At 44.6% G+C, this 24,784-nt stretch overlaps 1 protein-coding gene across 1 annotated transcript in view; it reads left to right on the plus strand.

Annotated features, from left to right (window-relative positions):
* Positions 1–24,784, plus strand: part of TTC22 (tetratricopeptide repeat domain 22) — a 154,290-nt gene that overhangs the window by 71,008 nt on the left and 58,498 nt on the right. The window contains exons 3-4 of the mRNA XM_078670243.1: positions 10,792–10,910; positions 21,263–21,381. Of these exons, the coding sequence (XP_078526369.1) occupies positions 10,792–10,910; positions 21,263–21,381 (238 nt within the window). The remainder of the gene's footprint in view (positions 1–10,791; positions 10,911–21,262; positions 21,382–24,784) is intronic.

Consider the following 24,784-nt stretch of genomic DNA (forward strand, 5'->3'; position numbering starts at 1 on the left):
GCAAGTCAGTTAGCTCTCCCACCACCACAGCCCAAAACTCCTAAATCTTAGGATATAGCCAGACCATGTGATAGAAATCGTCGGGAGCGTCACCACAACGAGGTAGGCGTGCCCGGGAAGGAGGACCACTCAATGTAGTCTAGGTGGGAAGAGGTACTTTTGGATCAATGAATAGCTTTATTTCGATATATTAACATATCATAAAAGCATTACAATACAGAGATTAAAAATACGTTTAAAATCTAACAATAGACAAATCTACAAGTCAATAAAAAGACATTAATACAATTTCTATTGCCCAGGCGTAAAAAGCAGGTTAGGGGCTGGATCCACTATCATTTTATTGAAGCAGGAGTTTCCTTGCAGTTCTTATCCGCCATGCCCAGCCCAGGAATTTCGCCAGGCAACAGGCCAGCACGGGACGTGCATCAGATCGTAATATGCCTAAGGCCTCCAGATGCGATCTGGTTCCAAGGCTCCTACATAATGGTTTCAGCCATCTGGACCTGGGCACTATGTATGCGGGACACTCAAACAACAGGTGGGCAGCGGACTCAATTTTTGATTCACAAAATGGGCAGTATGGAATAGTTTGCAGCGGAGGCTTCCAACTAGAGGTTAGCTGCCCTAGAGGAAGAACTCCCACCCTGAATCTAAAATACAGCGATCTATCCCACGGGTTAAGGATCAAATCCAGATAAGGTTCTCTACATGGGAGCTCCTTAATTAGTAGAAACTCTGCAGCTTATCTACATAGATTGGGATTGCTCAGTCTTGCATTGGACGCCCATGACCAGTAAAGTTTCTTAAGCAACTGTTTTGTTGGAGCTGTTCTGTTAACCCAAGCGTCCCCCAAACCTATTTCATAGAGAAGGCGCTTAACCTCCCTAAGCCAGGCGACCTTATACCAGCCTGGTAAGGCAAGGAGTTCTCTTAGGGCATCAGCATAGCTACACAGTTGCGGTACATTCCAAATCCGGGCCCATAATAACAAAGGGCGTAACCTGGCTTGGTCACTTATAGGACGTGTACCTGCGTCTAGTAACAGGGGGAGTGTAGGGGTACTATGAGGCAACTTCATTAAATCCTTATGGAAGTTGTTTTCGAGATATGTTAAGGTATTAACCCTCTGTACACCCCACAGTTCTGCACCATACAAGGCCGCGCTCACCACCCTTGCCCTGTAGATATCCAACAGTGCCCCAATGGGTTTTAAAGATGAGGCACGTTGTTCTCTTAGCAGTGCCCCTGTAACCCTCTTGTAATTCAGAATTTTTTTTTGATGGTGGGACTTCCAATTCATCGAATCACAGAGTCGTATACCCAAGTAGTCAAACTCCTTCACCCTTTCAAGCGGGACTAGGTCTAGGACAGGAGGGATTACAGATTTCCTAGGGGGGTTCAGAACAAGGAACTTGGTTTTGCCTATATTTATAGCTAGGCCCTTGATGTCACAAAAGTCCTTAAAGCTAGAAAGCAACTTTTGAATACCTGCAGGGGTCTTTGAGATTAGGAGGGTATCATCAGCAAATAGGAGCGTAGGTATTTTTCTGCCAGCCAGGGAGGGAGCATCTGATGGATGTTGAAGAAGATGCTCAACCACTCCGTTTACATATTATGTAAACAGAGTGGGCGCTAGCACACAACCCTGGCGGACGCCCCTATCTACAGGAATGGAAGATGTTTTTTGCCCCTGGTCACCCCACCTAATCTTAGCAAAGCTGCGTTCGTGAAATTTGATAAGCAATCCCAACAGATATGGAGGGATACCCAACCCTTCTAGGGTGTTCCATAGTTGGGCTCGTGGGACCAGGTCAAAGGCAGTCCGCAAGTCTATAAAGACTAAATACAGACTGCCCTTGCCCAATACAACCACTTTCCAATATAACATTAACAGACGAAATGTCTGTTCGATGGTACCTGTTCCTGGTCTGAATCCGGCATGGAAATCCGATATTATCTGGTTTTCTTCAGCCCATTGAAGAATCCTACCTAAAATTACTTTGCCCGCCACCTTTTGGGTTGAGTCGAGCAGACTTATTGGGCGGTAGTTGGCTGGGTCGTCCCGACAGCCTTTCTTAAAAATCGGGACGACCTCAGCACCCCTCCAAGAGTCAGGTAGGGAGCCACCCAAAACAGCCTCATTCAAAAGTGAGGCAATTAGTCTACTCCACACACATGCATTTTCCTTCAACAGATCGCCAGGAATGCCATCCGGGCCAGCAGCTTTATTGGTAACAAGGCACCTAATTGCCCCCTCTACTTCCTTTACACTGAAGGGGCAGTCATTAATTATTGTTGAGGCACCCGGTGATCTGAGTGGCAAAACCATATTAGATTTTAATGCATCTGAGGGGACAGAATATAATTTAGAAAAATGGGCAAACCAAGACTCTCCTGGGATGTTACAAGTCAGTTGTGCATCAATGGGCTTATCCCTGGCTCTCAACAGGTCCCAAAACCCCTTAGAGTCTTTTTTGGAACTAGCCTCCATTAAGTCACTCCAGAAATTAAAATCATGTACTTCCTTAGCCATGGCTAAGGTTTTTTTGTGTACTTTCCTAGCAAGTCTAATTTTCCCTGGATCCTTAGATTTCACCGCAAGAATGAGATCCGATTTAGCAACCCGACATTCGGAAGAATACCATTTATCTCTGAACTTAGAGACACCTTTCGTTACGGCCCTGGGCCTATTTTGCCGAATAATAAACAATTCTTTTAGGGCCAAAATGGTTTGTGTAAATGTCGCCAGAACTGTATTAGCGGAATTTTCCGGAGCATCTAAACTTAACCCCACTGCTGACATTATAGTCTTCGCTTGTTCCATCCTGGCCTCATCAGCTGCTACTTTTGCCCATTTTAGCCGCCTGCCACAGTTTGAAGGATCAAGTTCATGAGATGTTTTCCATACAAGGTTGGCCTTGTCCCATTTCCTGTCTTGCCACAGCGAAATGAGGGATAGAGACAAGGGATTATGGTCGCTATCACAAGACGATATAACTTCCATGTCTCGGTGGAATGGCCATAAATTGAAATTCAACATAATGTAGTCTATTCTGGAGGTGTGTCCCACCCTATTATAAGTGTGCGCTCCCCCAGAATCTGAGCTGGAGCGACCATTAGTTGCTCTCAGGGCGTGTTCCATGCAAAGTGAGTTAATATCTAAAGCACTCTGCGTCCATTTATGGATCGGGTCTAGGGCAAGCGTGGGAATACCCCTTCTTGTGTCGTCATCCCAGTTGTCCAGGATGTCCTCACTTGCCAGAGGCTCGAAGCAGCAATTAAAGTCGCCCGCGAGAATTACATAGGAATCAACGTTACAGGATTCAAGTTCGCTATTTAATCCTGTTGATGGTATCGTTGAAACCCCTCCTCTGGCCCCCCTTAAGTATAGATTAAACACCTCTAACTTCCTCCCCCCTTTACAAGATATTGATATTCTTTGGAGATCGGGAGATTGGGTGGATTTATGTTTTACGCTTAAGCCCAAGGCAATACTGACCCAAATAAGAAGGCCGCCAGAGGGGCGACCTTTACTACCCTGCTGTTGGATGGCAGGAACAAAATATGTTGTAAAGCCTACCCTGTGCCTGGGTTCTAGGCACCAAGTCTCCTGTAATAGACACATGCTAAAAGGATCCAAAAAAGAGTTCCAATCTGGATTGTCAAAATTCCGGGCAAGCCCTGCCACATTCCAGCTTAGAATCTTTAACTCCGTTCCACCTAAAGTAGCCTGTCTAGGCAAACTACCTGGTATGTTGGGATCAGGCTCTATCCCTATCGCCTCTACAACAGGTATATTTTGTCTAGGGAGTGGATCAATCTGGGGTCGGGTAGGAGCCCCTGATATGGAGGGTTGACTACCATCCAGCGGAACATCCGGTGACACAGCAATCATGGGGGTAACGTCTAAGGCATGCGCAGCTACTTGAGTTCCTAATTTGTTTAAAGGATTTAAGGTCCCCACATTTAGCAGTTGGGGAATTATACGTTGTATGGGTGCGATAAAATTAGTGTCCTCAAAATCTTGCGACAGGACTAAGGGATTTAAAACCTTTTCTGGCACAGGGGGAACAGCTTGTGTTGGGAGTCAATCGACATCCTCAAGGCAGCCAAACCTATTCATAGTTGGGAGCCCAAGCCAGCATCTTGATAGCTCTTGGTCTTTATCTTTATTAGAGTACCCCCTCCAAGGCCGATGGCGTACCAAAGACCAGTCGCCCTCCGTGGTGCGCGGGGGGTAAAAAAAGGACAGTGGCCTAGGTACAATAAATAGGCCTTCGCCATCAGTAGGCCATGAGCAAATGTGGTGTGCTGTATATGGATCTTCAAATGTTACCACTATACAGTCCCCGGGACTAGATTTCTTTGAGGGACCCACCCATGGAACTCGACGGACCATTAGGACATTGCCTTTCCGACCATTTGGAATCGGTCTGTTCACGTTGAGCCAGTGCATGATCTTATTCTTCAGTGACCAGTGGTTCTCGTGCTGGTCGTTTTCAATCTGGGGGACACCCGTCAACACGACCACATACTCATTAGCCTCCGGTGGGAGATCAATATAGCCCCCTCGAAAATTATTTTTAATGCGTGGGCCCTGGGTCAGTTGGTAGGCTGTTTTGCTAACAGTTGTTCTTGAGTGGGCACCAACATTGGGATGTGCAGAAGTTTGGGTGACGACAGGCTTTGGTTGTCTAGTTGGAAGATCAGCCAATCTACGATCTGCACCTATAGTTCGTGGTTTGGGAACTGGCCGTGCAATAGCTGGTGGTGGAGGAATGGGTTGTACGGCTTGTGCTGGAGATGGATCAATCACAACCTGGAAGAAATGGTGATAACCACAGGCACCATCAGTTGTCTCTCCAATCATCATTTCTAGGGGAGCTATCCAGTTCTCCCATTAGGCTCTAAGATGGTCTAAAGTGCCTGGGGCATTGATGATCAAAGTGCGTTACATTTTTCAGAACCCACCATAACTCAGATCACCCATAAGGAGTTAGTCTTCAGCGGATTGAACTCGGGGAAAGAGTCGGTCTGCGAGGCATGAAATTGAAGAGTGTGTCTCATTGAAGGTATTTGTAGAATTGTGTGTTGGTAAGGGCATAAGTGGTTTGGAGTTCCTGGAAAGACCACATGTGTGTCCCCGACCAGACATCATTGTGAAATGCTAATAAGATCCCATCTCCCAAAGCCCAGCAATGTTGTCACCGCCCGCAACCAGATGCCGTGCTAGAGAGGTGTTTGTTGTGTGAGTCTTGTGTCCCAGTGAGTGTGGCACAATGTGGCCCTCCCAGCTAGAAGAACCATTTTGGTCATCAGGGGTATGGCTTTGGGGATTGGGGAGGCATAGAGCATTGTTAGGATTTAAGGGAATCCTAGAAGGGATAGCTCCAACTGGTAAGCAGGATCCAACCAGCCACCATTAAACCACTCGTGAATTGCTCAGAGGTGAAAGGCTACATAATAGAGTTATGTAATAACTCAAATAGAGAATTGGCTCAACTCATAATAGAGAATTGGCACTGTTGAAGGCACCACGTATCCGTCTTAGCCGTACAGAGGGCAAAACCTTTTCATACGTCGCCCCTAAGTACTGGAACACGTTACCGGAAGCCTTATGTGAATCTACCTCTGATTATGTTTTTAGAAAACATCTTAAAGCCTTTTTGTTCTAGCGCAATCCACCTCTCAATGCCCCCGGTATCTGTATTCTCCGTTGTTGGTTCTCCTCTGGGTAAGCGCTGAGATGCCCCTGGGTGAGTCATGCGCTATATAAGAGGTCACTAACATAACATAACATAACAGTTAGAGGTTGGTCATGGATGTATGATGCTAGAATGAAGCCGTAAGGCCGACGGCTCCAACAACGAAAGCGTTAGATCGAAGCTTGCAGTATCACACTAGTTTCTAGAACTAAGTACAACAGCACATCGGCATGTAGAGTGCTATCAAATATACAAAAACAATGATGCGGCCACTTACAATGCATAATTTTGTAATAAAACATTCCACTTACTTGCTCATTGGAAATCGTTTGTAATGAGCCAGATAACTTGCTACTTTGCAGATCGAAGAAACTTCATAGCCCAAACTTCCTACAACTGGTGACGGCGCATCGTGCTTTAGGATCACCCCGGGCGGTTCCTGACGCCATAAGGGTGCGTCAAGGCAGTCCTGTGAGAGCAGTGACTCAGCTATACAGGGCAGGTCTGGTAGCGGGGCCGACTCCAGGACAGTCTGCGGTCCATGCCTCAGCAGTGGCCTGAGACAGGGAAGGCGCAGACTGCTTCTGCCTCATGCGTGCCACGGCGCCTCAGGGATGGCACAAAGTGTTTTGGGCAAGAGGACGTAGCGCAATCCTGAAACCCCCCCCCCCCCCCCCCCCACCCTTAGCCCTAAAAATGCCTCTTCCCTTAGCCCTAAAACCACCCTGACCCAGCTTCGCTAGCCTTATCTTCATAATGGAAACTGGCATTGAGATTCCATTTATGATAATAAATGATTTGGCATAAAAATGAGCATAGTAATGACACCGTCGTGCTGCTGCTTTCGTTTCAAAGGCTATTCGTAATAAAGCCTTTGTTAAAAAGGACTTTTCACGGTGGTCACACCCAAGCTACCATCGTCGTATGGGGCATGCTGGCAGTGAACAAAGGCAAGGCGGAGTCAGAACCCGCACCAAAGGAAGGAGGTTGTGATGGTATGAGTGGCAGATTCTGAAAGATGTAAAAAAAACTGCGCCAGGATCATCATTTTATTCAGAGATATGCCACCCATTATAACTGCCACCCATTAAGACTGCCATTTAACGAGGTCGGCTTTGGACCTCAATGTCAGGGGCTCAAGATAAAGGAACCAGGTAAGTTCTGGGTGTAGTGCGACCCAGATACCTAGGTATTTCAAACTGAGACAGTAGATATGAATGGTTTCCTGCCAGTCAAAGCAATCTTGAAATGGGGCCAGGGCACCAACACTAATTTGGAGGTGGTCACCTGGAGACCTGAGGCCTCCCCAAAGTATCACAGGAGGTGGAGACAATGAGGACCACTTGTTGCGGGTCCACCGAATAGAGAAGGACGTTGTCTGCGTGTAAGGCTATGCGATCTTCGTGATCATCACTCCATCTCCACTCATGCAGTTGAGCATCAGTACGGATGAGTCGCTCAAATTGTTCAATTGCCAGCATGAAAAGGAGTGGGGTAAAGGGGTAGCCCTGCCCAGTCCCTCGTCCAATGGGGAAGGCATGAGAGAGGACACCATTGATCTGAACCCACGCTGTGGGATTGCAGTAAAGGGCCTGGACCATTCTACGGAAGCGAGGCCGGACTCCGGCCTTATCAGCACTAACTGTAGGTACCCACAGTCACCGGTATCGAACGCCTTTTCAAAGTCTATAAAAAGTAAAGCTAATTCAGGAGGCAGAAGAGGACAGTGGGCCAGGGCCTTGTGAAGGCATCGAAGGCAATGTCTTGTGCTATGGGCCGGCATAAAGCCGCATTGGTCTGGATGTAACAGTGTGTGTAGGACTTGTTTGAGATGAGTAGTAACCAGTGTGGCAAAGATTTTAACTTCCTATTGAGGAGGGATATTGGACAGTAGTCGGCACCCAGTCTGTGGAGGAAGGTTATGTTTTGGGCATCAAAACCTAAAGTTTTAGTCATCAAAATTCATATTTCAAGGAAGTGTACTGAATGAATGAAGAATACTTGTGCAGCCCCCGGTGACAAATTTAAACCTATATTACTAATAACTCTTCTGCCTGAACTCAGTGTCAGGGTTCTCAGGGCGGTTCGTGGGAGGCGTGACTTGTTCATCCAGTTCTGTTTTTCCTTTTAGATGTCTGCAATGTTGCATTTCTAATGGGTAAAAGCAAAACCACAAGTACCAGATGAGTACCAGTGGAGAAGCGTGGCTCAATGGTTAGAGCGGCAGACCCTGATGCAGAGGTCTGGCCCGGGACCAGGGTTCAATTCCCGCCTCGGCAGCTCTTGGACTCAATCTCCTCGGACCTTATAATTCTCGCCTCTGTGCCTTGTCTAATCATGGGTCCCACTCTGTGACTCTGGGCAATAGCTTGCTTAATCTCCACAACGGCTCCAGCAGCGCATGAATGCCTGGCTTCACCTTGGGGGTGCCCAGGAGTGGACATTTCACATGGAAAAGCCAGGAAGGGTTCCACAGCGGTATGAGTGCAGCGCCGGGACGCCCCGTCGCGTGGGCAGCCTTGCGCTTTACAAATACAACACATTTACATTTATTTACATTTTAAATCATACTCAGTCTGACCATCTTCTCTATTTTTATCACATATCAAAGCTTCTCCATTGGGCTAACAGACAAATTCCACTTTACAGTTGTGCATCCAACTGGCCAATTAGATAGGCCTCACCTACAGAGAGCTTTTACCTGTCTGCTTTCAAACGACCTATTGTTTACAAGACCAGTACTAATAGTGGGCTTTGATATGCCCATTAATTATCAATGGTTGGGTTTCTTGTCAATCCCATGTGCTTGTTTCTTATTCAATGGATTTTCTTCTTCTTCTTCTTGTGTGTTACCCTCCCTTTGAGCAAAGAGTCTTGACCATTCTTTTGTTTGAATGACTTGTATCCGCCCTGCCCAGTTAAATATTTTTTCTGCTGTCATGGAGACAGTTGTAACCCTTATAAAAAATGCTTTTTCTTTGAAGAAAGCATACCATCTTTTTTATGTGAAGAATTACTTAAGAACCTTCTTAAGCCTTATTCTTGTTTTACTAGGCCTCCTTATGGAGATTTATCATCTCAGGAATCTATTGGATAGTGATGGTGTATGTTAAATTGATTCTGAAAAAAACTGTTCAAGAGGAAGCTTAACTACTTTGTTTTGATTGTAATGTTGGGATGTTTTGAAAAGTGGATTAGGTAGAGTTCTAACCTCTTCAGTGCTCAGGACGGCCCCAGGCCGTCCAACGTCACGGTGGGCATGTGCGGAGGACGGCCAGAGGCCGTCCAAAATACTCCCACTCATTAATTCTCCCGCACAGCGGGAGAATTCGCAGTGCGTTGAAAGGGTTAAGCTTTAGCTTTTCCACATTAGGTCAACAAAGTTATCTTAGTTGTCATTTAAAGACACATATCTAGCAACAACTTTTTCAATTTCTATTTCAATATTTCTCTTTGAATACTTATACAAAACCTGGTTTTATCTGAGTTGTAATGCCTCCTTCATGTAATAGGCAAAATAAGGAGTATTTTACAAATTTTATTTGTATTTGCTCAGCTTTTGGTAGGGGTGTTGCATAAAGTTCAATGTTTTTTTTAATAATTGCATCATGTACTGAAAAAGATTAGACTATTATCTGACTCTTACATAGATTACCTAATGCAATTTGCTTTAGGCTTGTAGAAGGTTGATTTTGTTGGAAAGGAAAGGAGATTGATTTTAAAAATTAATTTATGTATTAAAGGCCCTAATATTCATTAAACTTAGGGATTTTTCATTTTTATTACAAATGCTTTTGTTTTATTGTAATACCATACACATAACATTTTAAAACCAACTGCTATATAAAGGTTTCTTTACTTGCAACTCTGTGATGCTTATTGATAACATGCCTAGGATCGTGTCCTTTGCAGACGATAAAATGAAAGGCTCCAATCATGTTCAATCTTATATTATGTTTGCGAAACTCCTGTTACTCCAAAGCGACCACATTTTAGTTTTCTTTATTTAAACTATATCTACCGGGGGAATGACTCATTGTTGTGATATATATGGTCCATATCTGCATTGGTATGCAGTGGTAAATACTTCTCCATTGATTATGCCTATAAGAGGAAATCAGAAATGGCAACCTTTCTAACAAAAATCGCAAAAAGAGAACAATAACATTGACAATTATGCAGGACATTTTCTGTTGCAAGGGATGATAAGTGATGGAAATTTAGGCACATTAGTCACTTGAAAAAACATTTTAATTGTTGCCTTTCTCTGAAAGAAAACGTGCCTTACCCAAAGGTGGTTTCTGCACACTGGGTAATAATTTATTTCTCTTTGTAATAAGATGAGTCATGCAGATGAGATTCACTCCACTATGCTACCCCTTTTTAAGTAAACGATAAACTGGAAAACTACCTCGAATATACCAAAAACGGGAATATTGATTACATTAAAACAGCTCAGGGATAATCAAGTCAGTAAGTCTTGAAGAATCTTTAGCAGAATCTAATTTTGAAAGTACAAATTACCACAATGTGATGGATCATATCTGTGCAAATAAAAACTGGAAGTCCTAAATACTTCGATAACATATTCAAATATAGCACAATAATCAAATTTCTAATGGAGGTATTCTATTACTAAGTGCAGCTGCCCAAAAAGGCCCAAAAAAGTGAAATATAAACTTCGGAACATTCCTCAAAAGAAGGGCAATCACCATTCTTCAGCAAACAGCAAAGCTAAATTAAAAACGAGAGTTCACAGGTCACTTAAAGTGCAATTGTTTACAAAGTCATGGACAGTGAATGGGGCATGTTTTCTGGGCCATGTCCTTCTCTTCGCTTGCTTGTGACACAAAGGTGGATTAAAGCAAGTGTTCAGTCATGACAACAGAAGGAAGTGAGTATCAGCAAACTGCCCTTTACCTACCACCCACACACTCTATTTAAATAATTCTAAAGTTATGCCACAACATTACATGCAACTGGTCCTTCTGGGCCTGTGTGGGGTATCTTCATTCTAGTGTCTGTCTCTCTTTGAGGTAAACAGGAGCAAGTCTGTATCTGAACACCTCTCTATTTGTTACAGGCTGGATGGGATTCTGATGAACAAGGAGGAGGATGCCAAGCATCAAAGGTTGCCATCATTCAACAGGACTTTGGTCCTGCTCCGCGAAGCCATTAAGTCCAGTAACTCTCATTATCGAGGTATGTGCAAAGGTGTCATATGGAAAAGCTAAACCGTCATGGATAAGGTTCCAAGAAGCCACCATTTTTTAATTGTTGTAGACACGTTTTGGCCCACAAAAGTGTCTTGGCTACTACACCTGATTATTTCTACATGCAGCAGTTTTTGGGGGCAAACATGCCTGGTGCACCCCTCCCCACTTGTTGCCTGGAGGAACCAACCGCTTGCATATATTTAACAACTAACATTACAGATCTGGCGTTATAGTTGTCTCATGTGTTAACAATTACAAATATGGTGCTGTGTATCATCTGGATTCATTTTTATCTAATTTATAAATACCACATTTATCATAAATTATTTTTATTTACAAAACTGAAAGTTTTTGTACCTTCAACCTTCCTCACATGTTCCTTTAGAGTAGACTTTCAAAACCTGTATGATGGCAAATAACCTTAGAAAATAATTAGTGTTTTAGAATAAGACTGGACTCAAGCATACTGATTGGGGTATCGAAATTCATTAATTGTTTAAGTGTCATTAAGCACCCATATAATGACAAGGTGAGTAAGAGAAATCCCAGCAACACAGTGGGTTTCACTCCGAGTGCACTGTACTTTGCAATACAGTGGGTGTGGTATTTAACAAGTGCACAATTACCTCATCAGTCTGAGTTCTATGAATGTGGGATGCTGCATTGATTTCTCACATTTTTACCCTTTCCACAGTGCAAAATATCAGATTATCCAGCAATGTTTGCAAGTGGTATTGGCCCCAGGTTTTTCCTACTGCAATTTGTGCAGGCAGATCCACCCAGGGTGTGTCTAAGCACTCCAGTCATAACCCAGATAGAGGTGTCTGATCTCTCAATGTCTGAAAGCTAATCAGGTATTTCCGGTTGAGGCCTCGTTGTAGAATTGGGCCGTGCAATATTGTGAAAAGGGGAGGTTTAGGACATGTCAATCGTTCGTATCCAGTAGGTTTCTTATACAGTCAGTAAATTGTATCTTTTTTTAGGCTCATTAATCAGTTAAATACCCCTGAAGATGCAGGCTGCTGGGCTCACTTGGCACACTTACTAATAAGGAGTTTCAATATTTGGGTCTATTCACAAAGGCACATAAGAGTATGCAAAAGAGTACTCCTGTAGTATTAGTTCCTGTACTCATAAATACTTTTGAGAATCAGCCCCATACAATATATCCATGAATTCTACAGCAGATACATAACATACTTACTGTTTGTGTTTTGATGTATAGTCCATGCGTTTTGAATTTGCTTTACAGTCACGAGTGTGCAGGAAAGTTTAAATGCTTTCCCTTTTCTTATCCAGTCCCATTAAAATTACTGACCATCCCCAAGGGGCTGTATATATCCTCCTAGTCTGTAATTGCCACAGATGGTAAGGTAGAAATGTGGTTGCTGACCTTCTGAGTGTGAATTCAGTAAGTCTTACTTTTGAAGTAAAGACAATCATAACCAGGGTCACCGGAATTTGAGCACAAATTATACAACAGCCTTGGCCGACTTTTGAGGCATAGGAAGATGGCAGAGGTACCCACAGGACATGAGGCACCCATTAGTCCCGTTGTTCCTATTAGCAGCTGTATAAATGAGCTTTAGAGGTTATAGTTCTTGGTGCCTTTATAGTGTAATATCTGTGAATATGTAAAGGTTATAGAGATGACTGAAATATTTACAGGTTCAGATAAAACACCCTCAAGCAAGGGAGATCTGCCCTAAGATTTAAGATGAAAGGGGAAAACACCTTGTGCTCGTTTTGAGGTGATACGGGCTCCCACAATATCCCACAAGCAGGTTCACGACACTAAGAGTATTATAATTTCGGAGAGATGTCTAGCCACAAATGCACCCCCTTATAAATATTCCCCAGGAGTCAGAATGGATCTGGAAACTTTTCAGCAGTATCTTTGTGGGCCAAAAGGTGGTGCCGTCCATCTCTGCACTGGCGCTGATCCTCTATGAAAATGACACGCAGGTCTTAAATAGATGCCACTTCTGCACAATGACAGCAGTTCCTTTCTTTCCTTGCCACCAGATGCGGATCCGGAGCTCCCGCTGACTTGTACCTCAAACAGTTTCACAGCGTCCAAGAAACGTCACCAACCCAAACCGACAGGCATCAAGTCCTGTCGGGACTGTCGCAAACAGATGTCTGTGTGTGATTCCCATCAGTTATGCTGGTGGTGCCTGGGGTCGAGCAAAGAGTCAAAGACCTGCACTGACTGTACGTAAATGAACTCAAAGGCCATCAGGAAACTCTACATCGCCAAGCATAAGAAGACTTCTTGTCGGGCACCTGCAATTCACGGTCCGCGTCTGAGGTTAATTCACTCTCCCAGAGTCACCGGAGATGCTCAAGAGGCTGGTCCTCTCTGCCCTCCAAATCATCAGGTAAATTTAAAAAACAACACAAGAAGAAAAAGCGGGATTCCACTCCCTCGTGCCACTTTCATTCGCCTGAGCATATGCAGAGTCGGTGTCATTCTTCTTGTCCTGCCTCCTGAGGACAGCAGACTTCGGATCTTGTGCCAGCACAATGCGAGTGTCCATGGCCAAATGCCATTCCACACCAGATCAAAGAGTTCAGCGCAGCCATGATCTGGCTCTTTCGATCCCTTTTGACTCCTTCTGGCGTGCCTTTGGGCCCCAAGAAGCCACCAGGTCCTTCTTCTGGGAAACCACTCATAGGTTTGTCATTGGCGCCAGTTGGTCCCTCCGAGCCCGGCTGAATTTATTACCCCCTCTTCTGGCCTCAAGACCCGTGCCAGCCCTGGGTTCCTCGATGCCCACGCCAACTCAGTCAACACAGGAGGAAGAGGAACCAATCATTCTCTCCGATATCGAGTTGGTGACAGCCTGATCTTGGCCAACGTCGCACTGACTCTGAACAAAGCACTACTTGCCCTACTGGATGTTCCTATTCCTCAAGGGAGAAAGCCCACCTGGAACTCCTTGTTGACTATGATCAGGTTGATAAGTTCCCGCAGCACTATAACAATGACAATTGGCACAAAGACATGCAGGATGCTAGTGGACTTGATACTTCTTCTTAGATGGCCCTTTTTTCTCCTCCTGGACCTCCCAGAGAGGAATCTGTTTCGTAAGCTATGGTTATGTGTAGGGCTGAAGTTCTTGACCTCTGCTTCCCTACCATGGGATAAATGTTCTGACTGAGGTCTATAACCTGGATAGACTTTTGCTGAGCCTCTCCTCCAGTTTAATGAGGCTTTGACAGACACTTTATTAGGGACCTTGGCCAAACCTTGCTGTCAGCCTGCAAGTAGCCAGGCACTATAATCCTGCTCCGGGCGTCCCTGCTTTTCTCTTGCAACCTCCTTCACCAGACAGCCTTGTTGTTTAGGCCTCCTCCACAAGTCAGTATAATCCTAACACGTGTCCCTCTACCCCTCCATACCAGTAATCCAAACGTGTAGGCATGAGGTAAGAGGGTCTGCTCTTCCACCAGTTTGACCCTCCACTCTGTCAACGCCACCTGCTTGTTGTGCCATTACTATGATGCCCTTGGGATTTGGTGGCTCAAGTTCTCCCAGGTGTCCCAGACAACCTTTGCAGTGTCTGGGACCAATTCAAGATGGTTGTGATGTTGACAATATGTTGTGGCTTGGACATCACCGATTCCATCGAGTGAGCTATTTGCCTTAGTGTTGCTATCACGGCTACCGGTGACTGTATTCTACTGGCTTCTCTACCAATGCCCAGTTCATGCTTATGGAAATGCCCTTTGATGGGATGCTTTTTGTGGGGCATAAGGCTGACTCGGCCTTTGAGCAGCTTAAAGAGCGCAAGTATGTGGCTCGCTCCCTGGACCACTCCTCGCCAACCACACCAGGTTTGAGGTTTTGAAAGACACACCCCTTACCCCCTGCCTGTCAAACCATAAAAGGGAACTCAGCATTTTTGTTCAGTCTGCAACTCCCTGCCACCCACAGCCTGACTTGCCAAACCTCTTTAGCTTGCCCTTGATAGAGCACAGCTAACTTTTGGCAGGGAGAATCTGAAAGTTGTGTCCAGGTTGGCAGGAGATCACTTTAAACAGGTAGGTCCTGCAGGTAGTTCAAAAAAGGTATGATCTCTCAGTCCTTTCTTCCCCACCACACCTTCCACTGTCCCTCCAATGACAGACAAAGGACCATCTCTCCATTTTGCAGCGGGAAATGAAATACTTTTTCACCAAAGGGGCAATCCAGGGTGCCAGCAGCAGACGTGGAACGCGGTTGCTATACCCACTACTTTCTGCTGCCCAAGAAGGACAGAGGCCTGGGGCCTATATTAGCTCTGCACCCTCTCAACGCCTTCCCCCAAAAGTAATAGTTAAAAATGCCCCCCGTGGCCCATGACTTGTCTGCTCTCGAGCCTAGAGACTGGATGGTGGCAGTGGACCTGCAAGGTACCTATTTTTACATTCTAGTACTGCTGGCTCATCGGCGTTACTTGCGCTGGATGCACGTCGTTACAACGCATGCTTTTACAACGCATGCCTTTACGACGCAAGTTTTACAACGCAAATCGTTACAACGACTTGCGTTGGGGGGCGCGGGATAGTGAATAGTTTAATTTACTATTCCAACTCCAGTCCCCGTGGATAGTAGGGAAGGTGTTGGATAGTAAATTAAAACTATTCCCTATCCTAGAGCGCCCCCCAGCGCAAGTCGTTGTAAAAGTTGCGTTGTAATGATTGCGTCGTAAAGGTACTTCGTTGTAAAAGTTGCGTTGTAAACGCTGTTCCCCCCTGCGCTTCATGGTGGAACAGGAGCATTTCCAGTTTGCTGTGCTTCCAATTTGGTCTCCCCAGTGCCCTTCTGGGTTTCACAAAAGAAATGATGGTGGTGGCAGCTCATCTTTGGAGGTCTGGGGTACCAGTCTTCCCACAACTTGATGACTGGCTTTTGAAGGCAGGCACACCCCAGGCAATCTTCAGCCACCTCCGGACTACAGAGAACCTACCATCATTTTGGGGTTCACTATCAACATGAAAAAGTCAAACCTGACTCCTTCTCAGATGCTCTCCTTTTTTGGAATAATTCTAGACACTGTTCTGTTTTAAACCTTTTCCCCCGGGGAAAAGAGTCCAGGACATTCAGAGTAAGATCCCAATCTTTCAGGCTTGGTCCTGGATTTTATTGAGTTAGACTCTAAGGCTGCTGGGAGTGATTGGGTTCTCCATCCTTCTGTTCGAGCACGCCAGGTGGCATGTATGTGCTCTGCAGTGGTATCCAAAGTATCAGTGGGCCCAACTTCAAGGAGACCTCTCTGACCATGTTCAGATTTTAGAGGAGACTGCGAAAGATCTGCAGTGGTGGTCCTTGATCGCGAACGGGTCAGATATAGACTGCTCTCCTTTCCACAGACAGAGCTGACAGTGGTGACGATGCATTGATTCTAGGTTAAGGTGGTCATTTGGGAGAGGTGGAGATGGGAGGCCTCTGGTCTCTAGCAGTGTCCCGGCCCTACATGGAGTTTTCTGGAGCTAAGGACCATCTGCTTGGCACTGAAAGCCTTTATGTTATCAGTCAAAAGGAGGATGATTCAGGTACTCGTGGGCAACACCACCGCCATGTGGTGTTACAACATTAGGGTGGGGTTAGGTCATGGACCTTGTGCCAAGAGGCCATGTGCCTCTGGAAATGGCTGGAGCACTAAGGAGTTTTCTTGGGGATGAACTACCTGCCAGGCAGACAAGCTCAGTCGTCTGCACCTAATGGATCATAAATGGTAGTTACACACGGAGGTGGTGCAAGGTCTCCCCTGCGAAGGGGAGAACCTTGGCTTGATATGTTCGCTGCTGAGAACATGCGATGTCAACACTTTGGCGCATTGGGAGTTTTCAAGGCATTTCTCGCTCAAAGACACATTCCACCTCGTGTGGTACATGAGACTCCTGTATTCCTTTCTACCTATCCCACTCCTGCCCTGATTACTCAAGAAGATCAGGGCAGACCTGGCCCAAGCCATCCTGGTTGCTCTGGATTGGGCACATAGAGTATGGTATCCAGACCTCCTGGGCTTGTGCATTGTTTCTGATCAGGTTGCCCCTCTGGGAGAACCTGAAGTCGCAACAACAAGGCAGGGTTTCTGCAACATACCTTGGTAAACTCAACCTTCATGCTTGGAGATTGAGTGTCAACAGCTGAAGACCTTTGACCTTGCTCCGGAGGTGGTTGATATCATCTTTGCAGCTAAGCATCCCTTGAAGAAAACTGTGTATTCCTGTTATTGAGACAAATATGTGGTTTGGTGAAGCGCACTCCATATTGACCGCCTTCAGTCCAAGTTATTTGACGCTTTGTTGTTTATCCTTTCTCTTGCTAGGTAAAGCTTTGGTTTAGGCACAGATGAGGGTTATATTTCAGCCTTTCTTAAGGTTGTCAGATGAGGTCTAATGTATTCACCAGTTGTGATGCAGTTGTTGAAAGGGCTACAACATTTGTTTCCTCCTTCTCCCTTTGTGATGGCACTGGTCAAAGGAGGAGGATAGACTCTGTTGCTTGGACCCCAAGAAATCAGCTGAGCTTCTACATAGATCATACCAAAGAACACCGGGTGGACAATCAGCTCTTTGTGGGGTTTGCTGGAGTGAAAAAGGCAAGGCAGTGCTGAAAAGTATCATCTCCCACTAGATTGTGCTCTACACTTATCTGCTACACATTGGCTACAAAGCAGCCTCCAGAAGGACTACATCCTCATTCAACCAGGTTGAAAGCTGCTACCACTGCGTTAGCACACTAAGGGGGGGATTTACTAAAAGTTTACGCCCTGTTTGTATCACAAAAGTGACGCAAATGTGCGCAAAATCTTTTTTTTTCCAATTTACTTTCCAGCGCTAAGCTTGTTTAGTGCTGGAAAGAACGAGAAAGTAACGTGAAGCAGCGCATAGAGCTGCTTTGCATTACATAGTGCCAAGGGGGTGTACCATGCATTTCAATGCAACCACCCAAGGTTTCTGACGCTAAACCCTAGTTATTAAATAAAGAAGACAGAGTTTAGCGTCACAAAACTGCAACCTTTTGAAGTAGGCACAAGGAAGGAGAAATGCTGTAATTTCTACTTCCTTTTCTCGCTTTATACTTGTGCTGCACTTTTCAGCACACATACAAAGAGGGAAAAAGTCTAGTCATTGTATTTTGCACTGAAACACTATCCTTCCAGTACAAAACCTATGCTACACTCATAAAGAGACACCTTTGCACTCTACTGCAAAGGTGCCTCAGTGGCGCACCGCAGCTGATTTGAATACCGGCACTAGGGAAAGGGGAGAAGAGAGCCATATTTCTGTAAATATGACACTCTCCTCCTCTCTCCTTTTCACGCAGCGCAGCACTTGCAGCTTCTGCACTGCGCTGTGTGAATAAGGGTTCAATCTGGCCCTAAGTCCCTGTCCTAAATATCTGCTGGGCAGCTACGTGGGCGTCCCTTCAAATGCTCATAAAAAACTATTGTCCGGACAGTCAGGATTGCAGGGGGGGTCATTTTGCCCACTTGGTCCTGCAGGACTTCCTGTTTGAGTCATCTCACAGACCCTCCGCCAATAGGTACTGCTTTGTTATCTATTCAAAAGGTGAGGAATTTGCAGCTAGAAGTCTCTATCAAAAGAACAAGTTATTAACCACTAGTAAAGCTGTTTCTTGTAGAGACTCGGTTGAGCCGCATATTCCTCACTGATCTTCCATCCTCTCCGTTCTCTAATTGGACTCTATACATTAATCAGATCCCATATCTAGGAATTTGCACACTGTCTACCAATTTGCTTTTAGGTCTGCGTCTGCATCTGGGGGCACGGACACTCTCGAAATCAACTGACATCAGTGCGCAGTAATGGTGCCCATATAGGCCAGCATGTAATTTCTGGATGGGAAATCCAAGGGGTGGAATTTACAGGTGCCATGCAGAGGTACTTCTGAAAAGTTTCCGGATCCAGTCTGACACCTGGTGACTATTCAAAAGGTAAGGATCTGTGTCTAGATAGAGTCTCTACCAGAAAGATTACTTAAGGCTAGTAACTTGTTCTCCTCCAAGTCCTGTGTCTCACTATCTCAAAATGTCCTCTACACAAGTGACAGTTCACTGGGGCCTGACTTCTTCTCCTGTTAGTTAGAGGCCAGCTCCTCTCTACCCTGGGCAGTACAGCTTTTATTTCTTCCTGGCCAGGCCACAGCACCAGGACTTTCTCTAGGGTTTAGGGATTGTTTTCAACCTTGGGAAAAAGAATGCCTTGCTTGGTAGGCTTCCCTCTGTGCTCATGCATCAGAGTGTCTCCAGAGGTTCAGACAGACAGAGCAAAATAATCCAAGGGTGGCAATATTTATTTAATACTGTGGGTGCTGGCAGGAAGCCAAAGTGAATCAAGCTGGGGTGCCACGTTCAATCGTCATAACCCCAGCTAACCAACGTGTAGAACCTAATTTCAATGGCTTTGATGAAGATGGGGAAGTGCAGGCAACAAGTGACAAGAAAAGGTTCAGTCCTGTAAAAACGTTATAGACTTGCCAGTCTTGCCTGTCTTAGTATAGCCACAAAACATATGTTGGGCTTCACAGTGAGCCAACCTGGTGGCAAGCTATCTATATGAAAACCTGGAAGCACAAAGGCCTGGCCAAACCTGCATTTTGTGCATGGATGTGAGTTGCATATATATTGTAATTGAAATCAGACAAGGACTAAACTGTGACAGGTTCCGAAGAGTAGCACAAGGGGTAGCTACAAGGACTAGGAATGAACAGTGGTATTATGCTATGTAGAAAATCACTACCTTGTGCTGCACACTGTCTCTCCTAGCAGAGATCACCATTCATTCTGCACACAATCTCCATGCACTTCACACTGTACACATGCAATTACATCCATCCACCCAAAATAACCGGATGTATGACGTTACAACGCATACTTTTACCACGCATACCTTTACAACGCGGTATTTACAACGAATACCGTTACAACGCATAGCGCTTTGGGGTGCTGGATAGTGGTAAGTATAATTTTCTATTCCAACTCCAGTCCCCGTGGACACTAGGGAAGGTGTTGGATAGAAAATTAAACTTATTACTTACCCTAGAGTGCCCCCCAGCGCAATGCGTTGTAATGGTATGCGTGGTAATACCTGCGTTGTAATGGTAGTGCGTTGTAAAAATTTCATTGTAAACGTTGCATACCAAAATAACCTATTGCAGTAAAGGACAAACATATCAGGACCCTGTTGTTTAAAAATCTGTAGGACACAGAATTGCAAAGCATACAGTTAGACCAAGAGTGCTCAGGCTTGGAGGTTCAGTCATTGTGGGGCAGCTTCAAAGAACCTACTTAAAAGCGATTCCTTACATCTGTATGGAAACGACATAGACAGTGAGAGAAGAAGAGGGAAGCCACAGTTCCCTTGCTAATAAAGGGCAGAGAAAAATCTGGAAAATTAACATGGTGCAAGGTGTGGGAGGATATATACTTACCCACAGCACAGGAAAAAAGCTAGTGTAGGAGAGCCAGTAGGCAGCGTAGACAAGAAACCAGTGGTTTTGTAGAAAACCAGCTCCCACAACAGTTTCTTGTCTGTAACTCATGAATTAGAGTAAGTTGAGCTTGATAGATCCATGTTATAGCATGTACCAAATTCAGTGACCTTAGTTCAACCAAAAAAAAAAAAAACTAATGTTTGTACACTTGCTGTTAAAAGTTGAGTACTAGCCTTCCTCAGTGCTTAACTTGAGCTGGTGGTTTCCCATGCTCGGCACTGGCACTTAATTGTCAACCCTAGCACTTTTGCCAGTCTTCCATACAGTGGCACTGTTTGTCTGGTTTAGAGATAAGCACAAAAGTTTTTATTAATTCAATATAAACTAAACATAACTAATGCGTGCTGCCCAAACCATTCTTATAGCTGTGGAGGACTGGATTAGTCTGGATTGTAACATTTGTAGGAGTGTTACGGTTAGTAGATATGTTGGTACTGGCATTTGGTGGTGCTGGCAGGGGCAATGGGTGGTGGAAGCTGCAGTGGCCTCCTAAAAAGGGCCCTGGTACTTAATTTTTAACTAATCACTGACCTTTTTCTATTAAGTTTGACATATCTCACATTTGCCTGTAGTTGACATTTCCTGGCTTTAAAAACTGGTTATGTCTAAGCTTCTAGGAACTTGATGGCCACCTTGGAACTTAATAATGTCATTGAATGCAGAATGGCTCAGTCTTTTAGGATAGCGTGTAGAAAGGATAACAATATATTGCATGCCGACTTTACAAGTCTTGCAAAAGAGAAGGGTCAAAGGAAAGTAAATATTTCCCTCAATGCAATGATATTTTATAAATGGTAAATGTCTGTAATGTGCCTCTCTCTCTTTAGGTTTGGCCTGGTGTTATGTAGGGATGATGCTCGAAAGAAAAGACACTTTCTCGACGACTCCGATGGGTATCCATGACTGCGGCTATTCTGGAACAGATCCATTGGATTGCTTTGGCAAAGTACATTTGTTTCCGTTTTCCTCGTTTTTTTCTGTAAATTAAACTTACATATAAAGTTGTTCATTTGTATAGAGGTGTCAGATTCAGAATTTAATCATTGCATATGGCTGTGGTAAAAAGAAAATATGGGAGGATTGACTGGCCACGGGCTTGGCTGTCCTCGGGGGTTTGGGTGCAGAGCCCCACCGCACATGCCCGAAGGCCGTGCGCAGCAGAGGATTGGCTTTATGTATGGTAATCAAATATTACTTTACGTTAAAAAACCTTGAATATTCACAGAAAAAAACAAAGGTTAAAGTGACATTATAGTTAGTTGAAAATTTCAGTGGCAATGTAATGTTTTAAACTGAAAAAAACACTGAAATGAACCAGCTGTAGTTATCTCTAACGATAACTCGCGTCCTCGCCATGCACAGCTAATTATTCCACATATTACATCACTCATGATATCTTCTATGAAAACATTGATAATATCACTGCAACATCTGAAATTAAATCATTGATGACAAAAACTGTGCATGGATGGGGTGCGAGTTATAGTTACAATAGGGTAGAGAACTATAACTGCTGTAACTGGTGAATTTCAATGTTTTTGTAGTTTAAAACTTTACGTTGTCACTGAAAAGTTCACCTAACTATAACGTCACTCTAAGCTATGTTTTTCAGTATATAAACACATATGTATGTGTGTGTGTGTATATATATATATATATATATATATATATAAATATTACCTACTGGCGGTCGCCAGTAGGTATATATAGTTAGGATTTTTTCTCTATGGGATTTTTGAAAATTCTATGTCTAATAACTTTGGCGTTTGTGGACGGAATTGGCTGAAATCTTCAGGAAAATGGCACATTTTGTTTCTGAGCAGCCCTTGAAAATTTGGGGGGGGTTCGTCAAGGGGGGCCGAGAAAAAAGGGGGGTCCCAAAACGTGTTTTTAACATTGAGTTTTCCATAGGGCGGTTGGCCTCACTTTTAGCCCGAACGGCTGAATGGATTTGCACGAAACTTGGCAAAATTGTAGGGACTGGTAGCCCGATGTGCCTTTTGTAGGTCTCAATATATGTGCTACAGTGGATTTTGAGAAATTAACGTTTAAAAAAAAGATATATATCTGTAACAGCGGACCGGGCAGCGCTCCAGGACGCGTACTTTTCGCGCAACGGAGCTTTGTGAAGCGAAGCTGATTGGTTCTCCGGCGTCTGTCAACATTCCAAACAGTCCGTAGCGGCCGCCATCTTGTCTCTCGGTAGGATCGAGAGACAAGAGGAGGCGAAAGCGAAGGGGCAAATGACCATAAGGGGGAATAGTAGATCCTCGCTGACCCCCTAGGTTTGATGTGGAGGTTTTAAAAGGGCCCCGCGGGGCAAAAAAAAAAAATAATAATAATAATCGAACGGCTGAATGGATTTGCACGAAACTTGGTAAAATATTAGGGACTGGTAGCCCGATGTGCCTTTGCTAGGTCTCAATATATGTGCTCCAGTGGATTTTGAGAAATTAACGTTCAAAAAAAGATATATATCTGTAACAGCGCTCCGCTTCGCGTAACGGAGGTTTGCGAAGCTGATTGGTCATTCTGTCACTGGGCTATAGTTGGACTACATCTGGCTGATATTTGGGCTACATTTGTTTTTTTTCGTCTCTGGCGGCCATCTTTGGGCTACATTGGGCTACATTGGGCTTCATTGGGCTTCATTGGGCTACATTGGGCTACATTTGGGCTCCAACATATATATAGGCCAATGTAGCCCAATATATATTTTTCAAAGTTAATTTTCGTAAAAACCACTGGAGCATATATCTTGAGACATAGCAAAGGCACATCGGGCTACCAGTCCCTACAATTTTGCCAAGTTTCGTGGAAATCCATTCAGCCGTTCGAGCTAAAAGTGAGTCCAACCGCCCTATGGAAATGAAGGAAATGAATGGGTAATTTGTAATTAGCAAATAGCTCATCGCAAACTAGGAATGGTAAAGAATCGCTATTTATTCCTTAAAGTTCGCTATTTAGGAAATGCAAAAAACTTTGATGATACATATGGCGGTTCATCTCTAACAAGATAAGAAGCATAGGGATAGATTTATGATGACTGGCGCATCACCAGGGATGTGTTAGTCATTCTGTGCCGCTGTTCCGTCACCTATGGTGTGCTGCATTTACAATGCGGCGCATCATGGGGCAAAAACAGCACAGATGCGTGATGTATCTGTGCCGTAAAGGTGGCGCATTGCTGGAGTTGTATCGCAAGTGTGATGAAGCTCCAGCAAGGGTCGGGGGTGCCCCTGTCGCAGGGTTTCTGTTCTCACACAGAACTGTGGACAGAGGATTGGAACCTCGGCGAATTAGGGTGTCCCAAAACTCACCTTAGTAATCAAAAACCCCTTAGCAAGCTAGGTACAGTGTCACATTGGATATAACAAACTCTCAATGTTTAGACAATCCAGAATATGAACTTATAGTACCTCAGGATACGTGGAACTCATGAACAGTCAGTCGTTATATATTTCTTAGAAACCAGAACATGGAGTTAAGAAGAACACATGTGTATTTGAAATGTTTATTTACTAATGCCGTCTTCTCAGGCGTAGTATCTTAGATAATACAAGTACACATATTATCAGTAGCAAAATTACCAGCATAGTTACTAGTACATAAAAAGCGAATGGTGACAGTATGTTAACATGCTGTAAATGAATAAGAGTTAGCAACACTTATAAGCAGCCGCGGGCCGTGGAGGGAGTTACGGTGGGGCGGGGAGGGGGAGGGGCAGGGTGGAGAGGGCTCCACCCTGCTTCTCCCCCTCCCCGCCTCCCTGCCTCACCGTAACTCCCTCCACGGCCCGCGGCTGCTTATATCTCACCCTCCCTAATACACATATTAGATTATTTGCTAAGAAGGTCTCTTTGTGTTGGTTTAGGGCGTGCCCATACTTTAGTGTCTTAGATTTGAAGGAATCACATCAGCATACACCAGCTCTCTCTTCATGTGAACCGCATCAAGTGTTGTGTATGTGTGTTCGGCAAAGCAATATAAAACCCGCCTCATGCCCAGAATTGGCAGAAGTTGCACTTATGTTATGAGTATGAAGTCGTGGAGATCAGACCTCATAACAATTCTGTATCGTGTTGTTCTTGAAACTTTAGCACTCGCTGTACAGATATAGTTTAACAAGCAAAGCAGATAGTAGAGCAATAACATATTATTCTCATGTAAACCACGATGAACTACTAGGTTGAAAGCTAAAGCAACAACTAAGTGTCGTGTGCAGAAGTTGCAAAAAAGGAAAAATGGCGTTTAAACCGGTAATGAGCCCATGCTAACTTAACACGGTGTAAAGATATCCAGGACCTAGATGACACCTCCCCATGATCCGGAAACGAACTGAATAAGAT

The sequence above is a fragment of the Lissotriton helveticus genome, chromosome 1_2 (genome assembly GCF_964261635.1).
Source record: "Lissotriton helveticus chromosome 1_2, aLisHel1.1, whole genome shotgun sequence".
NCBI classification, from domain to species: Eukaryota; Metazoa; Chordata; class Amphibia; order Caudata; family Salamandridae; genus Lissotriton; species Lissotriton helveticus.